This window comes from Epinephelus moara, chromosome 13, assembly GCF_006386435.1.
Source record: "Epinephelus moara isolate mb chromosome 13, YSFRI_EMoa_1.0, whole genome shotgun sequence".
Lineage (NCBI taxonomy): Eukaryota > Metazoa > Chordata > Actinopteri > Perciformes > Serranidae > Epinephelus > Epinephelus moara.
In genome coordinates, this window is record NC_065518.1 from 29,265,809 (window position 1) to 29,287,873 (window position 22,065).

The 22,065-nt window shown below is 41.0% G+C and overlaps 4 protein-coding genes across 8 annotated transcripts in view; 2 read left to right on the plus strand and 2 right to left on the minus strand.

The window, feature by feature from the left end:
• Positions 1–575: 575 nt before the first annotated feature.
• LOC126399513 (histone H3.3A) lies at positions 576–2,777 on the plus strand. Its single transcript, XM_050059529.1, has 4 exons — positions 576–710; positions 1,546–1,677; positions 1,788–1,941; positions 2,063–2,777. The coding sequence occupies exons 2-4, from the start codon at positions 1,550–1,552 to the stop codon at positions 2,189–2,191; spliced, it is 411 nt and encodes a 136-aa protein (XP_049915486.1). The 5' UTR covers positions 576–710; positions 1,546–1,549; the 3' UTR covers positions 2,192–2,777.
• On the minus strand, positions 2,389–10,678 carry si:ch211-250n8.1 (uncharacterized). Of its 2 annotated transcripts, XM_050059523.1 has the most exons (16): positions 10,548–10,678; positions 10,122–10,229; positions 9,771–9,846; positions 8,410–8,566; positions 8,168–8,213; positions 7,992–8,050; positions 7,851–7,886; positions 7,619–7,671; positions 7,388–7,520; positions 4,667–4,881; positions 4,527–4,572; positions 3,638–3,703; positions 3,478–3,537; positions 3,291–3,376; positions 2,999–3,093; positions 2,389–2,916 (listed from the first exon to the last, which is right to left on the minus strand). In XM_050059523.1, exons 1-16 carry the CDS (start codon positions 10,645–10,647, stop codon positions 2,882–2,884), a joined length of 1,371 nt encoding a protein of 456 aa, XP_049915480.1. In that variant the 5' UTR covers positions 10,648–10,678; the 3' UTR covers positions 2,389–2,881. The 2 variants fall into 2 exon arrangements, with proteins under 2 accessions (XP_049915480.1, XP_049915481.1); XM_050059524.1 differs by lacking the exon at positions 10,122–10,229 and having other exon boundaries at positions 10,548–10,647.
• Positions 10,679–10,779: 101 nt separating this feature from the next.
• zgc:194990 (uncharacterized protein LOC568410 homolog) lies at positions 10,780–19,977 on the plus strand. Of its 3 annotated transcripts, none has more exons than XM_050059527.1 (10): positions 10,780–10,919; positions 14,706–14,797; positions 14,921–15,019; positions 15,119–15,226; positions 16,155–16,313; positions 16,539–16,679; positions 16,992–17,043; positions 17,370–17,396; positions 18,545–18,571; positions 18,662–19,977. In XM_050059527.1, exons 1-10 carry the CDS (start codon positions 10,910–10,912, stop codon positions 19,219–19,221), a joined length of 1,275 nt encoding a protein of 424 aa, XP_049915484.1. In that variant the 5' UTR covers positions 10,780–10,909; the 3' UTR covers positions 19,222–19,977. The 3 variants fall into 3 exon arrangements, with proteins under 3 accessions (XP_049915484.1, XP_049915485.1, XP_049915483.1); XM_050059528.1 differs by lacking the exon at positions 10,780–10,919 and adding an exon at positions 12,366–13,088; XM_050059526.1 differs by lacking the exon at positions 10,780–10,919 and adding an exon at positions 13,546–13,615.
• A 77-nt stretch (positions 19,978–20,054) lies between these two features.
• The window catches only part of itgb4 (integrin, beta 4), a 30,495-nt gene continuing 28,484 nt past the window's right edge, over positions 20,055–22,065 (minus strand). For both annotated transcript variants that reach the window (XM_050060446.1, XM_050060445.1), the window contains exons 41-42: positions 21,563–21,682; positions 20,055–21,474 (exon numbers count right to left, since the gene is read on the minus strand). In XM_050060446.1, coding sequence (XP_049916403.1) covers positions 21,344–21,474; positions 21,563–21,682 — 251 coding nt within the window. In that variant the 3' untranslated portion in view covers positions 20,055–21,343. The remainder of the gene's footprint in view (positions 21,475–21,562; positions 21,683–22,065) is intronic.

Sequence of the window (22,065 nt, forward strand, 5' to 3'; positions counted from 1 at the left end):
CAACACAAGCTTTACAGGTTAAATTCTATGTAGGCTATCATCTTCACAGATAATTCGTTAAATATCAAAGAGATATTAAAATAGTTTTATATATCATAAATCTTCCATGCTTCTCACACTGTGTATCATTAAATAAAGAAGAACAAAAACACATAGAAGGGACAGAAACACAAGTTATTGTGTTTTTATTATCTTTGTTTGAGCACGTCTCTTTTAATATAGGCTTATTAGTTTCAACAATACAAATATTTTCCACACAATCTTCAAAATTAACAGGTCATAGACATATAAAGACACTTTCTGGTATAGCATCGAAAACAATGGCACACACTTTTGGATTTACAGGTCTTTTGGATTCATCTAGAAAGTCTTTGTAGGTCACCAGATAACCATTTTTATTAAGAAATTGTCCAACTGTCAATATTCTATTATTGAACCATGTGTGACGGAGGATAGTCTTATTTTTATATCGGATGTCTTTAGGATACTTTAACATTGTTGTTTCTTTTTCTTACTTGCTGCATCTGCCTTGACATCAGCTTTGAAGGTGAACCAATGAGCGTGTCGTATTTCACAAGAATGACGTCACGATAAAGTATATATACTCGGCCTCAACCCCCTTCCGACACACACCGTTTTTCATTTTCCGCGGTCATCAACGGAAGACTGTCACTGACGGCTCCTGCCTTGACCCAACCGACGTCCTAAAGGTAAATATCACCGCCTTGCTGTTTAACGTTAGGCAATATACGTGAAATCGATTCCCATAATTTACTATGTATTCACGGACCGAGTTTCTGTTTACAGTCATTGTTTGGCGAACAGGCTAACATGGCGGCTTGCTAACGTTAGCATTAGCTAAAAATAGAACAATGGAGTCTCTTACGGTTTCTGGTTCAACGTCACCGGTTAACATTAGGTCTTTTAAGTGAAACTAGACCCTAGTGATCACATTGGCTTAGTTAGAATTAACCACAAATATTAATGTTGGCTAAAAAATTGCTGTTAGCTAAGCTAATAATGTAATGTAAGCTAATGTCGTCTGATCAGGATCGAGGCAATGTCGACTGGGGGTGAAATGAGAAACTGTGAAAATGGCGAAGTCGAAAAGGAAAGACTGAGTGGCTGGGCTGAGACTGAGTGTTTTGACGCCGTTGTTGTTGGTCGCTGTGGGACCATAAACTTGCGAAATTGTTGTTTTTATTAGCATAGCACAGCACTGATTGTATCAACATCAATTAAACTTGCCTGATAATAACTTGTAGTCTGTTTTAATATACATTTTCAGGCCTTGTTTGGTAGTCGGGTGTAGCGTTGTTAGAGCGTAACGTTACCGGAGCGAACCAGACGCCTCCCAGTGGTTGGAACCTGGGGGGAGGGGCGCTGCTTTAGCTTATATGCTAGCTGTGGTAGCTTGTATGCTAGGCTGGGTTAGCACGTTAGCTTGGTAAATAAAACCAGGTCTGTATGACTTGGCACTACCACGTTAAGTAGCGAAACTCGTTCTCGGCAGTTAATACAACTCGTTGTTGTCCTGTTCTGTAGCAAGATGGCCCGTACCAAGCAGACTGCCCGTAAATCTACTGGAGGAAAGGCCCCAAGGAAGCAGCTCGCTACCAAGGCAGCCAGGAAGAGCGCTCCGTCCACGGGAGGAGTGAAGAAGCCCCATCGTTATAGGTGAAGTATTTGATTTTTACAATATGCCTTACAGTCCTTAATCTAACGTATCCCTTGATACAACCAGTCATTCAGTTTTGAATAACGGCGCTAAAATTATTTTTGCTTAGGCCTGGAACCGTGGCTCTGAGGGAAATCCGTCGTTATCAGAAGTCCACTGAGCTGCTCATCCGCAAGCTGCCCTTCCAGCGCCTGGTCAGAGAAATTGCACAGGATTTCAAGACTGACCTGCGTTTCCAGAGTGCTGCCATTGGTGCTCTTCAGGTAAATACCACATGGAATTAGTCACAGTGAAGTCTTGAGTACCAGTGGGACAAATAAAGGGTATTTGGTTTGCCTCTAAAGTCTTTTTTTTTTTTTTTTTTTTTTTTTTTTTCCTTAACAGGAGGCCAGTGAGGCTTACCTGGTGGGTCTGTTTGAAGACACCAACTTGTGCGCCATCCACGCCAAACGTGTCACCATCATGCCCAAAGACATCCAGCTGGCTCGCAGGATAAGGGGAGAGAGGGCCTGAGCAGCTAGCGGCAGCAATGTCAAGACAAATGATCCTATTTATCGTACTTAACCATTTTTGTGGACTTTTTATTTCTTGGGTATTTTTTTTAATTCTTTTGAATTTTTGTATTTTAGACTGGGACAATGCCATCAATCATTCCACAAGCCTGAGTACACCTAGGATAGTATGGAATGTTGTGCAGTAGGTTTATCTACTTTTTATTTTATCATGGGTCATTACATGTGTCAGCCATAATACCACCTTAAGTTGTGGGTATCAGACTCCCTCTGGGGATGGAGTTGTCTTTTGAAGCGAGGATGCATTCTCCACATCTTCCGCAGGGGTCCAGGGTCTCATCACTCATCTACCACTTCTCACAAATATGCCAGCATGTCTTGCTCAGCTGATCTCACTGCAGTGTCAGGGTATTATCTGCTACAGTTGATGCTCTGCACTCAATGACTGGGAGCATGGCAGACCCCTCCTGTATTTTTCTGGACTGCTTTTTACGTGTTTTTCAACATAAAATCTTGGCAGCTACATTTAATACTATTTATGAAAATGTTGTCACATGTCTTTCTATTAAAGGTCTTTATGAGTAGAATGCTTTGTGTTGTGTTGTATTCAGTCAGTAATACAGTGTTTACGTGATCTTTAAACACAGTTGACATTTTATTTACAAATGAACAGTTGGCCATTGGTGAGTTGTCATACAAACCATTCAGTATGCTTGAAACCAGTAGCTGCAAGAAGAACACATGGGTTTTAAAATTATTATATAATTATCATAAAATTATGAAATGCACATTAACTGCTATGCCTCACCAATACGGCAGACAACCTCTTCACACTCCTTGATGCTGCTGGCTCTTAGTGCCACACAGCAGAAGCCTGTTGACTCAGGGGTTTCTGGGGAGTCTCTGTGAACAGAGCCAATCACATGCTTAGATGACATGGGTCCAGCCAATGACAACCGATATAATGGCCTGGGTATTGCATCATGTCTCTATGGAGGCAAGTGTGGAAAACACTTGCATATATAGTGTATGCTTTTCTTCTTTTCAAATCACTTGCATAGTAGGTCCACAAAGGCTTAGTAGGTAAATTTAATACTTACGCCACACAGAATGCAAATACTGTGTAGTCTGGTTGACCATATCTTCCTACACATGAAATCTCTGGATAGTGATGCTCAAACAGCTCCTGGTGAAAACATTTCAAAAGAATATAAATGCTGCCAGAAAAACACGAGCAAAGAGGTACATAAACACTAATTTTGACAGATGTCATATGGTGTTACTCACTTGTTTACTGTTTCTATCTGTGCATGTCAAATGCGTCTCCTTCATATCTAAGAGCACTTCCTGTGAGACAAAACACACTGAGTGCATGTTGATGTTGACAAACACCTTGCAGAGATGACAGAGACCAACGTGCCCCGAGGCAGTAGAGCAGTGTCATTACCTTGCTAGGCAGGTTTTTCTGCAATACTTCTTTAATGCCCTGCTGTAGCACCTCCTTGCCCCCAAACTAAAAGAGGATAAGACAAGTTATCAATACTAACAGAGTAAAGACTAAGTCCCTGTTTACACCTGCTACTTACATACATCTTGGTCTGATCACAGGTGGACAGCTACATGTGTGAATGAGCCCAGCGTGTCCTCGGTGGATCTTGAGACGCACATCATTATGAATCCCACTATTTTTTTTATGTCAATCCTGCTGTGCTGTGATTGGCTAGTACTAGCCCTAACTATGATCTCCATGCCCTAACCACTGCAAGTGAGCTGTAAGCCAATCACAGCACAGTCTCACTACTTTTCACCCACAAAAAATGACAACAGGAAAAAACCATGCCAACTTCACTTATCTCCGTAACTCATATCAATTGGCAGTTCTACCTCAGTGATTGTACGTGTCACGTCAGTGTGACTGGTCGATAAAAAGGGACTTATTTATACATTCATGTTGTAAGAAACTTATTCGATTCTGCCTGCATGCCAAGGCCTTTGCAAACTACTCTTTGTTTTTCTTCTTCTAACTCCTGGCATTGCAGGCGTAGTAAGTGCAGTGCTGCCTCCTGCCAGTTAAAAACAACACATTTGGTCTTTGCAAATATAAATGGTGTGCGTTTTATTTTCATATACAGCAAGAATGTGAGATCTGATCACAAGTGGCCACTTGTGATGCATATGGAGATGCATTGTAATGCTAGGTTTGAACAGATTTAGAGCTGTCCATCCTGATCAATTCACCGAGACACATGGTAATACCAGGTGTAAACAGGGCTTAATATATATATATACACAAAGACTGAACGCATATTAAATATTAAACAATAGTAATTATTTACCGTTCCAATGCTTGCTTTTCCCAAATACTGCACAATGTACACAATCCTGTGGAAGAGAGGTGCGTCAGTGTTTTAATGTCAGGGGCACACTTAGCAAAATGTGCCTGAAATCATCATTGAGAATTCGGTAACCAACTTGCCTTCCCTCTTTGAGACACTGTGACGGAGAGTTTCTCTGGTCTTTGTTGGCTGACTGCTGGGAGGGAGCAGGACCAAGCTGCAGGCTGGGGTTCTCCGTCGTCAGGGCCCGCAGGAGCTTGATAATGGGCCGATACACTGTCCCATCCTGAGCCCTCCACCGCAGAACGCTGATGGACAGAGGGCAGCCCTTCAGACGAGACATAACGACACCTGCCTGGGAAAAAAACAGAGAATGTATTGTAACTCTACGTACAACAACTTCTACGATTTGTCCAGTAGTATGCGTGAACATTGTTTTGAGAGCGGCAGGTTTTTCAAAGTGATGAAAATGCTTAAAGGGTTTGTCAAGGGTGTGTCTACCCTGTGTCTCATTGGTTCCATCACTGGGACAATACGCACAGGATGTGTACATACTGGGGTGCTCACTAGCTCACCTGGTAGAGCAGGCGCCCCATGTACAAAGGTTGTGGCCTTGCTGTGGTGGCAGTGGGCTCAATTCCCACCCACATCTCTCTGCAGCATGTCACCCCACTTGGATAACACTGCACAAGCTGTGTGAGAATTTGTAAATGGATTTTTTAAAAATATAGTTTAGCTACTGTTAAAGGCGGACCCACATGATTTCTTTTTATCAAAAATTTCTCAGTTTTTGGATTCTTTGTTCATCGGAGGCATGCAAGAATGACAAAGTTTTCTTTACAAATTCAGTCTAACACAGGGAGTAATTGATTAACAGATGGTAATTTGGGGGGTGAAGTATTCCGTTGAATTCTATATTTTTGCCAGAAAACATAAGAATTTCACAACAGGTGATTTATTTCTTCTTGTTGATGTTTTCTTTCAGCATTGCACTCCTTCTAGTAAAATACATGGAATCATGTTCACCAGGTTAACAAAAGAGTCCTTCACACCCACAAAGGCGTTTTCAGTTTTTCTGACTGATTAGAGCTCTGCTCAGGTTGGGAGCAGCTGTGCTGGGAATTGCGCAATGTCACAGTGCAAATTACATGTAATAAAAAAAAAAAAAAGATAAAGTGTAAGTTGTCCCACCCTAACTGGTGCCACAAAACCAACAGTAGATTCAGGGAGGTGTCTATCAAGCAGTCAGTACACACCAATAAAGTTCTGAGAAGAGGTCTAATCACCTCAGTTCATTGCACGCACAGTCTTGTATTATCTGTGAGGGATCAAATGTGGGATGCTCAGATACCTGCATTATTCTATACAAAAATTAAAAAAAACCTAGGACAAACCTTGTCAAGATACAGTTACATCCATGTCTGTCCAGACTTATTTGTAGCCATGACAGTAGACATTGCTTCAAACATGGATGTTGCTGCAAAGAAGCTACAAATTCAAAAAGATGGATGCTTCACACACATCTTCTACCAAGTAGCAAACATCTATACAATCGGCACAGTTTCAAGTTTCAGACACCAAAGATTAGAGTTACCATTTCTCTATCTGACCAAATGTCTCGCCTTATGTTCCTGAGTTATGACGTTTTATAATGGTCAGCAAAGAGTTTCTGCAGAACATCGTAAATACAATGAAGCTGACCTTTTGTCGTCGCTTAATCATTTTATCTTTTTAGAAATTAGTGTGAAATTTTGTCATAATTAGCATGTGAATTCTTGAGTTATGGCACCAAACATGTTTTGGGTGGTGACAGTGACCTTTAACCTATGACCATTAAAATCTAATCAGTTCAACCTCAAGTCCAAGTGGATGTTTGTGCCAAATTTGAAGACATTACCTCCATACGTTCCTGAGACATTGCATTCACGAGAATGGGATAGATGTGTGGTTACAGTGACCTTGACCTTTAACCACCAAAATCAGTTCATTATTGAGTCCAAGTTGACGTTTGTGCCAAATTTTAAGAAACTGCCTCAAGGCATTCTTTAAGGAGATTGCAGATGGGATGGACATGCAGATAGACAGACAGACAGACCGCATCCTCAAGTCCAAGTGGACATTTGTGCCAAATTTAAACAAATTCCCTCCACACGTTCCTGAGATATCGCATTCATGAGAATGGGACGGATCCGAGGTTACAGTGACCTTGAACTTTAACCACCAAAATCAATTAATTATTGAGTCCAAGTTGAAGTTTGTGCCAAATTTTAAGAAATTGCCTCAAGGCATTCTTTAAGGAGATTGCAAATGAGATGGACATGCAGATAGACAGACGGACTGCAAGTCCAAGTGGACATTTGTGCCATATTTGAAGAAATTCCCTTTACACGTTCCTGAGATATCGCATTCATGAGAATGGGATAGATGTGAGGTTACAGTGACCTTGATCTTTAACCAAAATCAGTTCATCGTTGAGTCCAAGTTGACATTTGTGCCAAATTTTAAGAAACTACCTCAAGGCATTCTTTAAGGAGATTGCAAATGAGATGGACATGCAGATAGACAGACCACATCCTCAAGTCCAAGTGGACATTTGTGCCAAATTTAAAGAAATTCCCTCCACGTGTTCCTGAGATATTGCATTCACGAGAATGAGACGGATCCGAGGTTACAGTGACCTTGACCTTTAACCACCAAAATCAGTTCATCGTTGAGTCCAAGTTGACATTTGTGCCAAATTTCAGAAATTGGAATTCTTTAAGGAGATTGCAAATGGGATAGACATGCAGACAGACAGATGGACATTTCAAAAACATAATGCCTCCTGCCACAGCTCTCTATAACTGCATGTTTTAGGATACCTGTCCATTCTTAGAATTCCTCAGTGAGGTCCCATTGATCTCATCAATGATGTCACCAGGACAGATAAACTTGTCAACATGAGCCTGACTACCAGGTGTCAGTTCGAGGACGAAGACACGCCCATGGAGATACCTAAGAGACAGGCAGAGGTGGGAGATGATGCAGTAGGTTGAACAGGTCCATTTATACTTGATGGAAAATAGGTATGTTGTAGAGTGTAAGACACACACCTCAACACCAACCCTACCTCCCGACAGGGCACTACTTCATATGTCTCACACACCTAGAAACATATACAGACAATTAACAGAGGGAGTCCAATTTCCATTATCTCACTGCAATGTGTCCTGCTTGTGAGATTTCTTTAATGGCTTTCCAGGGATCTTAAAGTTACCATGACCACCAAAACCATAATAACATTGTGATGCTGTGAGTTACCAAACAATAATCACTGTTTTTTACCGGAAGGAGCCAGCTCTCATCCAGAAAACTGCAATTCTGTGAAAGGAGACAAGAGGTGGTTACTATGGAGCCATTTGAATTCATTGTGGTTTGAAAGAACAGTTGACTAAATAAAGGTGTAGATAAAGGAGCTGAACTGACCTCCATGTTGAGTTTAAACTCCATGTGAGAGAGGACCAGTAGCAGCGACATGAAAGGCTCTGGAAGAGAGAAAACAGTGTTGTTTATGTTTTACAATGAGTGCCAGTGGTGACAAGAGTTTCCTTGTCTTTGCTCAGTGTTTGGTGGAAACAATCTGATCAAGTAAAAAGCCTCACCCACAAATTCCTCATTCCTGAGGATTGACATTGTCGGACTGTACCACTGGAGGGAGGAGAAACAGTATGAACAAAAGCTGTTTTAGTCTATTAGTGAGACTCAGCAATGGACATATTTGGTGGACACTTTGCCCAGACCACCTAACAGTGCCAGGAAAAGACATACACAAGCATAACCAGAAAAAGAATCAATGGCTAAGTATAATGTGTCATAGAGAATGTATGTGGTCTATGTATCTGACCTCAAGGATTCTGGGTGTGTGCAGCAGGTGTGTGATGAACTGTGGTAACGTCTTGCGACTGAGGGCCAGTCTGAGCAGGTAGCGGCCTCGGCCCTGAGCTGAGAGCAGCTTTTTGCAAACTCTGGTCTGCTCCACTACCAAGGACAGGGCGGACAGCCTACACACAAGCACGTCAGCACAGAAAACAGGTATTAACAAGGGTTGAGAAAGTCAGGGGCTCATTGGGGGCTCAGCCCAAACCTAGAGAGGCTGCTATATGCACTGTTTTTTAAGCCATTTGAGATAATAGAATGCATCATTTGGGAGAAACATGATAGTTGCAGAATAAAAACTCATCTTGTAGAGCAGTGATACTCAACTTACGGCCCATGGGCCAGATGCAGGGTGGCCCACTGACCATTTTCTACTTCACAATGAAAAGAAATTAATTCACAGTGGAATTTGTTGTGCTTTGAATATAAATAAGGTGTCAGAGAGCATGAAAAAGCATCAAAATCGAGCTTTTTTATTGAAAAAGCTGCCTTTGAAACCTGAGCAAATTGGTGTGTTCCCCCCCCCCAAAAAAAACACAGTAATAGCAACTTGGTAAGAAATGTCCCACAAATTGCAAAAAAAAAACCAACAATACAAAACAAAAAATATATATCACTACAAATTATAATAATAATAATAGTTACAAAATAATAACTATCAAAATAAGTAGATTTGGAAAATATTTAGATTTAAAAAAAAGGGAAAAAGAGAAAGTTATGGGAAAACAACATCAATTATAATATATTAATATATTTTAAAATTATGTTACAGTATTAAAATTTTCTCTTGGTTATTTCCTTGATTTCCTTGTTTGTCATTATTCTTTTTGATTTATTTTATTTGTTTATGTTTATTTTATTCTTTAGTCTATTCATTGTATTTTTTTACATTTTATTCTTTGTCTAAATTTTCTTGTTTTCAATTTTTTCTTTTTACTAATTTCTTGCTGATTTTTTCTTTTTTTTTGGTCATTTTGTCTTTCATTGCTCAGTGCCTTCTTCCCATGTTTTTTGAAAGAAATAAAGCCATGCTCAGGTCATAAAGGGTTAAATATCCATCCCATAATAATCTGGGCTGCTCTAATTGCCAATCAAGGACCCCGACAATGCCGAGTAAATGTGGTTTTCGCCTCTGAATTGAATATGAGGCAGACAGAGGTTTCTGCGGGGAACAGCATAGATTTGGGGCTTTTGAGAAAACAGTTGGGGCCAGAGCCCCAGAGGCCACCTCCCTGCTCCGCCCCTGGAAATTGTGACCTTTCCATTGGAGTAATGACTGTTATAGTGTAAAGTGCTGAAAATCCTATAATCTAAGCAAGGTGTTGTTACCTGCCGCAGGCATCTTGGTGGATAAGCTGTTCAAAACAGTGCCAGTAGTCTCTTTGTACCAGACTGAGAACCGGCTCTGGAGAGAGGACACACATTCAGTTCTTACTGCAAAAACCTATTTCACATGCAGTGCTTCAGATGATTTATTATTAACATATTCACAATACATCAAACTACGCACCCAAATATTGTGCTTGTATACCATTACAACCACTTGAAGCATAAACTGACATCCTGAAATACGTATGCCAGGTATACAATTTGCAATATAGCAACTCTCAGCAGTATAGCCCAGGTAAAGATCATTACAAATACACAAATATGGTATTTTGCACATATAGGGATACTGACGTTGGAGCCCCTTTCTGAGGACCAGCTCAAGAAGCTCACAGCAGGAGGCGAGGTGAGGGTTGGTGTCTGACACCGTCTCTCCATGTGACTGCAGATTCAGCACACACACTGGGAGGGACAAAAACATGCATTTCACTGTGGATCTGTTGTCGCTCCGCGTGACTGTGGCCAAAAATACACGTTTTTCATGCAATCTGCGTGCGTGATCATCGACATTTCACACATCAGCACCCTCACAGGAGGGGCTGTGCAGGAGACAAACCGACTGACGTATGCCCTGTTAAAAATATTCTGTGCATCGGAGGTAAAACTCAAACGATCAAGACAGGTATTTGTTTTGGTGCGCGCAAAGCTGGACTAATCGATCAGCTGTAATGAATCCAAAAACAGTACGTTTGCGTCATGTTTGCATGTATCCTTCCTTACCTTTGAGGGTGGCAAGCAGAGGGTCTTTTGGTGCCATGTTTGGGGACCAGCTGTGATCGGAGGCTGTCGTTGCCAACAGACACACAAAACCTCCTGTCATTTACGCACAGCGACACGCGCTGTAATTACACTTCCGTGTAGGCTACCTTACATACCGAGGCACCTTCCCATCACACAGAAGCCAGCACAGACACGAGACACGGAGGGTGGACAGCTGGATTTAACACCGTGTCATATAGTGTGTGTCTTTGGAACAGACGCATACAATGAAATGATCACCTGTCGGGGATACCGGTTACAAATGAATTATTATCCAGTGATACCTGGACCCAGGAGCTTATAGACGCTCTCTGTGCCTCGAAATGAAATACAGTAAGATATGACGTGTTTATTGGCTGTATTGACATCTGCTGTTCTGCTTCCAACAATATAAACGGTCGTGCTGCCTTCAATGGCACAGTGTGAGGTGAAGACTGAAACCTTACTTTCAAATTCGCGAGCTTTAATTTCCAATATTTTATTTTAGATTTTGAAAACAGGTAAACGAGAGCATTGCTTTGCTGCAGTGTGAGGCTTTTTAGGCCTACGTGTTTGAAATAACCCAAGGGTTGTTGAATAGGTAGGCCTATTTAAAGAAAGAAAAAAAGTAGGTAAACACAGCTACATCTTTAGGGGAGACCGGGGTTGGTTGGTACACTGGCGGTTTTCTGTCCATTTAAAGGTCACCGATATTCTATTTAATGTTCATGTTTTCTGGTTTTTGTTTGAATTAATATTCAGATCTGTTGGTTGGCACAAATACACAGTATTTCACCTCATTTTAGAAACCATTTGTAGACATTAAAATATATTTATTTATAGCTGAGACCATAACCTTTTATTTACTGCTAGTTAAAATATTCTGACAAATTATGTCAGGGAAGCAGAGTTTATTTTAGTTTACTACATAGAGCTCTACACAGAAAAAATGCTAACAACAATAACAATAACAAGTCGTTACTTTTTGAAGCAGTGACAATCCAGAGCAATTTATTCTGATCAAATAGGTGTAGGCTGAAGCCTTAGGTTATTGCACCTACCCTTCATACATTGAGAGTTTTGTGCTGTACCCTTAAGTTCCAGACAAATATTCATATACACACACTGGTGTTCATAACTCTGTTTTATATTTGTTAATCATGTTTTTTAAAATATATAATTTTTAGATCTTTCAAGGATGTTACACATTTTCATTTCCTTTGAAAAACGATTCCACAAATTAACTCCTTTCACCCATCTTTGTTTTGCATTTGTTCTAATCTTAGTTTTTTCAACACACGAGTTCCCCCTACTGCCAGTGACACCACTGCCTCCACCTACACACACCTACACATACCTCAAATATAGAGTCGCCAGCCCTCAACATCTGCTGGACCCTCCCAACCTTATACTACAATAGCTGAATATTTATTAATTTACTTTATTTCTATTCATTTTCGTCACTCCCTTTTCATCACATATTCATTAATTATTTTTCAATATATGAATTATTATAATCATTATCATCATCATTATTATTGTTGTTGTTGTTATAATATTATTATCATTATTGTTATAAATATTATTATTAATTAATTTATTGATTTATTTCATCAATTTCACATTCAACAGATTTCCCATACAACAATTGATAATTATGTTACTTTCAGTGTAAGTAATTTTTGGTTTGCTTTGTTCTTTACATATTTGTTTGTGTATATACATTTTTTTTGTCTGTTTTGTATACATAAATTCACCACTGTGGTCATTTTGCTCCAACAAAAAAATACAGAATATTAAAGAGTCTAAAGAGTGCAAATAAATAAACTTAACAACAACTTACTAATATCAAACCATTATTTTCAGTTCTGTTTCCACGGTCTCCAGATGCTGCTCTAAATCTTGACAAGAGCTAAATAAATTTGTATTGTCTGCAAACAAAACACATTTGATCATTTTAGACATTTTGCAAACATCATAAATGTACAATAGAAAGAGTGAAAAGTGTGCCAACCAACCCCGGTCTCCCCTACAGATATTGACAGCCAATGCATTGCCCCTTGAAGAGATTCATTCAATTTTACATGACCCACTTACTTCTTCTTGTAGCTAATTATTTATGGCTTAATATGTCCGAAACAGCACTGCCACAGCACGAGATAACGTTAGCATTTTAAAATGGCTAATGGTGCTTTAAATATTTAACTTGTAAAGTGTTTAATTTAGTCAAATAAACCAAAAGAAGACCCAAGAGACAGACAGTGAGATTACCTGGTAGAAGATACCCGTGTTCTCGTCAGTTTCAGTGCAGCTATGGCGACCTCTCGCGGTACTTCTCTCAAACTGCAGCTCAGTGGAGGCGGAGGCAGATAAGAGCGCGCGCTCAGTACGTCTCGTGCCGCAGTTGAAGTGTGCTGCATCTCTGAAGGATCTCCGAGCACTAAATGAATCCGTGTTTGGCGAAAACATCACAGAGGAGCAGCGCAAAGTTATCTGCGGAAAGGAAAATTCTCCCGTAACAAGGTCAGACTTTAACTTTCTTTCAAAAACACGTCAAAATTTGGCAGAGAAACGCGCCGCAGGGCGTAATTAAATAAAATAATTAGCCTGATAGTAATTGTTGGAGAGCAGCCTCATGCCCACGACGGCAGCTTATTTGTTCATTTTTATTTTGTAGCATAAACATTTGAAAATTATATATTTTTAGACAACCGAGACTAATCCCAAAAGTAGCCTATGTAAATATTTTTAACATTCATTTAGGTATCATAAAATAATATATATGTTCCTATTATGTGCCCGTTGTTATGTATGTGTAGGCCTGTATGTTACAGGCTAATATAGTGTGTTTGTTTTGATGCTGACTTGCAGGCAGAGGTTGGTCTGTCAGTCCTAATATAGAAAGTCACTACCTTGGTTTGCACAGCAATAGCCGCGGAGGTAATCCTGGATTTCCTCTAATCTTCAGCTCCTCTCCACCACACACAGCTCCTCTGCCTCCTACATGCTCTCCTCTCACTGCCAAAAATACACCCCCTATCTAACCAGGAGTGAGTATTGTCTCCACAGTCTGATGGACAGGTCGTGTCATGGAATATTTCCAACCTTGTTTACTCTGAAATGTAATTCAAACTGAGGTATAGTGTATCTACTTAATTAGTTAACAGGCTGAGTGGCACAGCTCCATATGTTTGTTCCTTTCCAGCACGTGCCATGGCCTCAGTGCACTGTTTGTATTGACACAAAACTATCTCAGGCTTATTCAATTATGTGCAAAGGTTCACCACAGTGTGCTCTTATGTACTTAGTGATCATCATTATAGGGGACATATCTACAAAATGTAATAAAGCATTCATTTATGTATCATCTCTCCTCACAGATTAGTCTTATACCACTCACTAAAAGGTAAACTTTCAGCCCTGACTGTTAGTCCTTCAGTTGGATGTATTTTCTGTGCCAGAGTCTCCAAATTCTCAGTACCATACATTCTCTTAATTCCTTGGAAAAGCCAATAGCAGCATCTTTTGGCTCAGCTGCCACAATACATCACAGAAAGCACAGCAAATCCCCTCAGCGCATCAAACTGGCATACAGGGGTGGACTGCTGAATCAACAGCAAACTGGTCCAACACTCCCCCGCACCCTCCGCAGTGTTTTAAAAGTGCTCTGCGCTGCTGTCTCAGATCTCCTTGGGAATAAATTTCCAATTTCAAGGCCATGATCAAGATGCATCGACCCACACACGCCAGGAAATCCTGTTACTGTGCAATATTTTCTGCCTGTTTCTACAATGTGCCTCTCACTTTGTGGTTTTGTGTGTGTTCTGAGTGGGTGGGCTGTCTCTTTTCACTCAGTGCGTGGGTCCTCTTTTCCCTCCTCTTCCTCGCCTAATGATAGCTCAGAGTGCCTAATAATGAGCTCTCTGTGGACTCGTAGTGCAGAGCTGTGATGAAAGTTCTGCAGTGCTTCTCTCTCTCTCCCTACACGCATATATACCTTTTGCCACCTCTCATAAATTACCGCTTTCTGCTCTCTCATCGATTTGTGTGGGCAACGCGAGCCCAGTCAGCTGCACTTCAGCTCCAGCTCCTGACAGAGTGTGTGCCAGTGTACTAAAGCTTTTTATTATTGTACCACAGGGCATCTGCCTCTCTCTCCGGCTGCCAGCATGATGAAGGACTGCCTGCAGTTCCTTATCGAGCCGGCCAAAAAGCTCAAGATCCGACTCAAGGTACGGTTATATGACTCTTTTCGGCACAATGTGTTGCAAGCCCAGAATTTGTACACCTTGCTCAATAATGTACTCCAAGTTGTATTTTTCCTAACCTTTTCATCTTCTCTTTCTTTGCTCCAGGAGTCCCGTAAGAAAGTGAAACTTGAGAAAAAGGAGCCACTGGTAGAGAGTCAGTTATTTATCATGGAACTGGCCCGAGAGCTCAACAAAATTTGCCAGGTGAGCTCTTTCCCTCCTCTGTGCTCTCTGTCTGTTACAGACAAACATGCATTTACAGTACATCTCACCTGTATTATGTACTGTAAATCTTCACCCCAGAGGTCAAACATCCTCGGCCACATCTGGACCAGTGAGGACATCTGGCCGGCCAGTGTGTGTCGTGATTTCATTGTGGAATGGGCTGCTGTGTTGGAGAAGAGAGTACAGGTACGTAGGTGTGCAGTTGGTGCTGTTTATGTCAATAACTTGATCAGCTACATGCTTTCTGGATGTTTCACTGTTGCTGTAATATAGGGCTGCAGTCCAAAACCCAAAGACAGTCAGATTGATACGATATTAGACACAAAAGCAGGAAATCTTCAAAATTGAGAGGCTAAAATGTTTTTTTTAATTGACGATTTTGCACAAAAATCATTTGATTATCAAAATAGTTGTCGATTGTATTTGTGTCAAGCTTCTTTAAAGGGGCAATTCACCCCCAAATCAAAACTACATATTTTTCCTCTTCCCTGTAGTGCTGTTTATCAGTCTAGATAGTTTTGTTGTGAGTTGCAGAATGTTGGGGTTATCGGCCATGGCGATGTCTGCTTTCTCTCTAATATAATGGCAGCTTGTGTTGCTCAAAGTGCCAAAAAAACACATTTGAAAACACATTTGGAAAAATTCAACAGCAATGTCTCTTTCCAGAAATCTTGACCTGATTAATCAAGATAATCCACAGACCTTGTTGTGAGCAGTTTCATGTAGGAACTGTTTTCTTTCCGCTGACCTTCAGGAAGCGTGCATCTATAGCTGGCTCATTTAGCACCTCTGAGCTAGCTTACGATACAGCTCAGCCAAAGGGGACGCCATTAATGTTGTTATCTCACAAGAATGAGCCTGTGGTCCATGAGTAGATGCACGCTTCCTTCTGCGCAGCGATACGGTTGGTGTTGTTGGCACGCATTTACTCATGGATGAAAAGCTGGGGCGGTAGCAGCGTGAGATATAAATATTAATAGCGCCCTCTGTTGAGCTGTAACATTAGCTAGCTCAGTGTTGCTAAGAGAGCAAGCAGTAGATGCACACATACTTCTGCATGGTGATACAGTTGGTAGGTGAGCCGCCCCTTCATTGTTTGTGGTTTCTTGTCCAGCCGAGGATCATCCTGTCTGAATACCAGTATGAGAAACCAGAGAAGAAAGACTGGAAGGGACACCTCCTGTGCATGCTGGAGGCAGGCGGGGAGTGCGACATGGGGGCCCACAAAAGAGTCATCATGGACTGGACACGAGAGATTAAGAGCAGACCTCAGGTGACTATAGGATGGCAAGGATGTTGTGTGCCAGCATGTTCTTCCGGTGCCTGTGTGCCTAGTTGGTGATTAAAGTCTGACCCAGTTCCCTCCTTGAATTTGATAAAGATGATTAAGCTAAGCCCTGTCCTTGACAGTTATCCCATCATACTCAGAGCATGCTGGAGCTATGATCACAAGTTAAAGTAAACACACTGATTGCATTCATTGTTTCATTCTTCTCAGCCCACCGTCTGGCCAGGTGAGCCTGTGCTCATGATGCTAGATGACCTGGAGTTCCAGTGGAAGAGGGGGCGTCTCCCTAACCTGCTCCCAGCCATGGAGCTTGTCATGCTGGCCGTGATGAACGCCGACAGCCCTGTCAAGGTCTGGATGTCTGTCACAATATTTCCCTGATTAGGTTATGTTGAATATTTGTCTTGTTCCAGACCAAAGAAGACATTCATTACCTTGAATCTATAAATGATAGGATGAGCAAAGTGCTAATTAAATTGAATTAAAAAATTGAGAGGATTGGAGGGGTGAAAAATTAGCAAAGTGTAAACAGTGTGAATCATTATGTATATGTGCTGCATGACATCCAATCAGGTTAATCTCTTAATCTCATTGTAAAACTCACCTTGGCCTGCATCATCTTTATGTTTAACTGTCTGTCTGTATGTGTGTGTGAATGTTCAGGAGGACGTGACAAAGCAATGGCTGGTGAGAAAGCAGAAGAGCCAGAAGACCGGTGAGAGAGTTTGAAGTATCTCTTGTTAATTTAAGACAGCGTTAAAAGATAAAGAGAATCAATCAGCAGTCACAATGCTGAAGAGCCATCCATGACGTGTGGACTGCTCATGATAATAACATCATGTATGCATACAGTAGCACTTAATCAGCCTCTTCAGCAGGAGTGAACCTTGATGAGCCACTTTCATTAGCACTAATCAGGATCGATATGTGATTAAAGGATAGTGGAAGCAAGTAGGGAAAGGAGCATGAGGGAAGATTTGGGTGATGAATGAAAGTCTTGATTGTCTCTTTGTAATCACGGTAATCTCTTTCTTCTTTCAGACGCTGTCCGCTACATCCCCCACAGTGGTGAGTAGAAACCTTCACAGCTGTTTGAAAGAATTACCCTGAAATTAAATCACCATGTTTGTGGTTGGGCTGCAACTAATGATTAGTTTCATTATTGGTTAATATGTTGACCAGGGCTGCGTGATTTGATCTAAAATCTACTGTCATATTACAATATATTGAGTTTCACCTTGATAATGATAACATTTATTGACCAAAGCTGGTTGGTTGAACATCAATTGTTGCAGCTACTGACATTTTAAAGGAATACTTTACCCCCCAAATGACCATTTATATATCAATTACTCACCCAGTGTTACGTTGAATTCATAAGGAAAGCTTTGTTTTTCTCGAACACTTCCACGGTGAACGACCAATTCAAAAACAGAAAATTCTTGATGAATTGAAAGCATAGGGGTCCACGTTTAACAACATCAAAACTAAATCAAACTCTACTGCAAACTCTCGCACAACTCATGCAGTTTAATCCAAGTCTCATTTATCCAGTCATATGCTCAGTACAGCTTTCTGATGGGGAACACAACTAAAAGTAAAAATGATGTGAGCTCTCTTCAAATTCATTCATTCATTAACAAAAACAGAAATTTTACCTCACTGAACACATGGACTGCTGGTATACCACTGCCTCCATCATTTGTGTGTGTGTGTGATTTTGATGTTGTTAATGCGGAAACTCATGACTTAAATTCATCAAGGATTTTCTCTGCTTTTGGATTCTTTGTTCACTCTGGAGGCAATTTCTTCTCAAATTCAACTTATCAAATTTTCATTTGAGGGAGGAAATATTCCTTTAATCATATTTGATTGTAAAAAAAAATGACATTTGCAATTGTAGTAGATTTAGGTCAATAAGAGATAAATGTAAGTCCATTATTAACTTTTGGTTTCTGTCAACTGAGAAAAATATCTGGGTATTTAGCTGCTAAATGCTCCTCTATGGTCACCAGCTAGCTCCTAGCTTTGCATGTCTGCTGTTTGGTGCTGAGTAGGTGGTGTAAATAGGGTTTATCAGCAGGTGGGTGATGATTCTCTGTGGCTCCATCACTATGAGTGACTCCTTACACATTACACACAGTCATCTGATCTATTGATAATATAAAACATGCTGGTACAGCAACTTTAAAGAGTTTCTCTCCTTCTTTTTACAGTGTGGAACTGGATTTGCGATGCCGCAGGTATGAAAACCATTTACAATCAGATAATCTCTGTTCCTCATTTATAATCTGTCACCAGATTTGTAATCTTCCTGGTGTGTAACTCCACAGAGGACGTCACTTTGGACTCTGACACAGCCAACCCAGACCTCCTCATCTCCGGTGATGAAAAGCGTATGCGATGCGGCCTGGAGCGCAGGGCAGTCCCGCGTTGCCCGAGACGCTTCGACGGCTGGTGGTGTGCAGTGGGCCAGGAGGGCTACTCCTCTGGACGTCACTACTGGGAGGTGGAGGTGGGTGAGCGAGATTGGCGGTTGGGCGTGGCCAAGGCGTCTGCGGTGAGGCAGGGCTTCCGCCCGCTCACCACGGAAACAGGCTACCTGACCCTCCGTCTTGAGAGGGGCACAGATCTGAAAGCCCTGACAGTGCCCGTCACCCCGCTGTCACAGAGCCTGGTGCCCAGGAAGGTAGGGGTGTACCTGGACTATGAGCAGGGCCAGCTGTCTTTCTACGACGTGGAGAAGCGCTCCCACCTGTACACCTACACCGAGAAGTTCACAGAGGAACTGTACCCTGTGTTTGGGACTGTGGAGGTGGTCAAAGACCTGGTGATCAGGCCTGCAGACGTCAGACAGCCGTGCCTCTGCCCCGGGCCCTGCCTCTGGACCTGAACTGCTTAACACACAACAGTCACTCCTCAGTCCTGATCCTCAGCAGCCCACTGAGTCTGTGCTTTTGTTTTGGTCCGTTATTCAGTGAATTTGTGTGCTGGTTCTGGACTAAAAGTCTGACTCTTTCTGCGGGTTGCCTTGTGGGGTCACGCAGGGACATGAACCCATCATTCTGCATTACATTATCTTTTACTCTGCCTTCACAGAGACATACAGTGTTTGACTGTTTGTATTGTAAGGATGAATATTTAAGGCTGTCAGGGCAAAACCTCAAAAACAGTCTTGTTTTTAGCTTTTTTTCCACACCGTCTGGTAAGCTTTGAGAGGGTTCACAAGTCCTTGACCCACAATGAAAAATATGTTTTTTAATTTAAAGGAAAACACAACATCTAAGCTGTAATTGCAAGGTTTTCCTGCCATAATGGAGATACGGAAATGTATTTTTTGATTGCTTTTTTATGACTTAGAGATGAAACTTGCAAACTAACTTTACAAATGTTATAAATGCATGAAGACACTGAAGGGATGTGTGATCAGCTACTCTTAGCTCCAGTGCAGTGAAACAGTGCAGCTTGCTAACGTGCACAAGCAGATAATGACAGACTGATTTGGCGCATGTGAAGAGTTAATTCTCACTCTGTTTGCTTCTTCGTCTCCTGCAAACATTTGTCAGGCTTGTTTCCGCAGCTGTGTTTATGTTTATTGTGTGTAATATTAAGATGGCTTTTATTTCTCCCAAACATCAATAAATTATCTGCAAATGCTCCAACTTGTGTTCAGTGGTCACAGATACAGATGTAGAGAAACATTCAAATACTACAAATGTGTTTATTTCAAATCTTTATTAAGTGCAATAGAATTGACATACAAAAAAAGAAACGATGCAAAAACGTAAGCTCAACTGCTTATAAGTGATACTGCTGATCAAATGCACATGAATACTTAACTGCGAGTGTTTTTGGTGAAAGGTTCGTCCACTCATCAACATCAGGTTTTCCTGACAAAAATATCCTCTCGTATTTGTGTCTTACAAAAGCATTTTCAAAAAAACATGGAGCCAAAATACAGTAGGACTTGCATCGCAGCAAATACAATCTTTCTGTCTTTACGTACCGATTTTCTAAAACACCAATATCTCATTGTCCAAATGTTAATCGACTCGAAATGGCCGACAATGGCCTTGCTGTATAAAGAAGCAAATTAAAAGTATCAACTTGAAGCAGTGTATAGCACAATTTTGAGTACAAAACATCTTGAAGAAATGCAAAAAACATGTTACATCTAATAGGTTTTTGATCTTTTCGCTGTTGTAAAATCATGCATGTCAGTAGGAAATGTGCATATAAATGAGCAACACAAGCATCAACCTGTGTCTGCCGAAACACCTCTATATTTGGCATTAAATTTGATGTCAGTCTGCTTAAAAAAAAATCTTAAAAAGTATTAAATATACTTGGGAAAAAACGATCACACTTTAATATAATACAAATCTATGAACAAAAGACCCAAACACACCACTTTTATAATCTTGATCACTCAGGATAAAACATCCACAGCTATTTCGCTCTTGCAAACATGCATCGTAAAAAGACGGTGAAGTTGAAATTTGGTGGGTTTAACCTGAAACAGCTCGCACGTGGACAAAACATCTTGGAAAGGCAGTGGGAGGAGGACAGGAGACGAGGGAACAAGGTCACTTTGGATTACTGAGCCGCAGTCAGATTACTGGCCCGTGCTGGCCCTGATTTAAAGCCCCAGTGTGTGTTACCAGATCTGAGCCGACAGAGGGAGTGGAGCTAAACACTAAATCATCTGCTCAGTGGAAAAAACTGAAATTAAATACATCGGAAGCAACAATAAAAAATGACTGGAAATAATAAAATGAGGAAAGTGGCCACAGTTTGTAACAGACGTAAGAGAACGGCCATCTCTCTCCATCTATTCATTCCATGCAATCTTTTTTGGTCGCAGAATCTCACACACACACACACACACATATAAAAACATACACTGATCGTGTGTGAGCACTCTGAAGCCGACTCTTTTTAAAAGAGAATCTCAGATATGATTCCTCATCATGTTGGACCTTTGGCTGTTAATTTGGGCGTCGTTAAATAAGATCTTAAGATTCATAAAACATCTTCTTTGTGACGGTGGTTCCTCCCATGACGCTCCTCTGAACCACTTCCTTGGTGACTTGACGGGTCACCATGCCACTGGTCTCTGAGAGCTGTGTGGTCATCATCATCCCATCTGTTAGGGAGGAGCAGTCATTAATGTGTGAATGTATGTTATCGATGTTTTTAGGAGGACAGAACAGAAACTGAAGCTTAATGTGTACCTGAGTAGTAGGGGTCGTTGAGCATGGTGTGGGAGACATTGGTCCGTGTGCTGACCTCTGTCGGCATTTGGAAAACTTCCCTCCTTGTCATTGATTGGCCACTATACCCAGACATAGCACCTACAAGGAGCGAGGAAATCTTAAGTACACTGAAATGTTGACAGTATTTTAAGTCATATGATGGTCACAGCTTTTGCTGTTAAAATTCATGATCCCCAGAGGATGAATCTTAAAGGGTAAGTTTTGTATTTTTCAACCTGAACCCCATTTTCCCACGTTTTTGTGTCTAAGTGACTAATGGGAACAACAACCTTTAAATTGGTCCAGTATTCAGCGTTGTTGAACAGTAAGATCCTTTTTGTCTAACCAGAAACAGCCCCAAAATCACTGTTGCCAAGCTCACCAGATTCCATTTAAATAAACAGTAATTTTAGCTTGTATAGAGTCAGCATATTTTCACATCTAACTGGGTGAATTAAAAGTTTATTTCAACCAAACCAGAG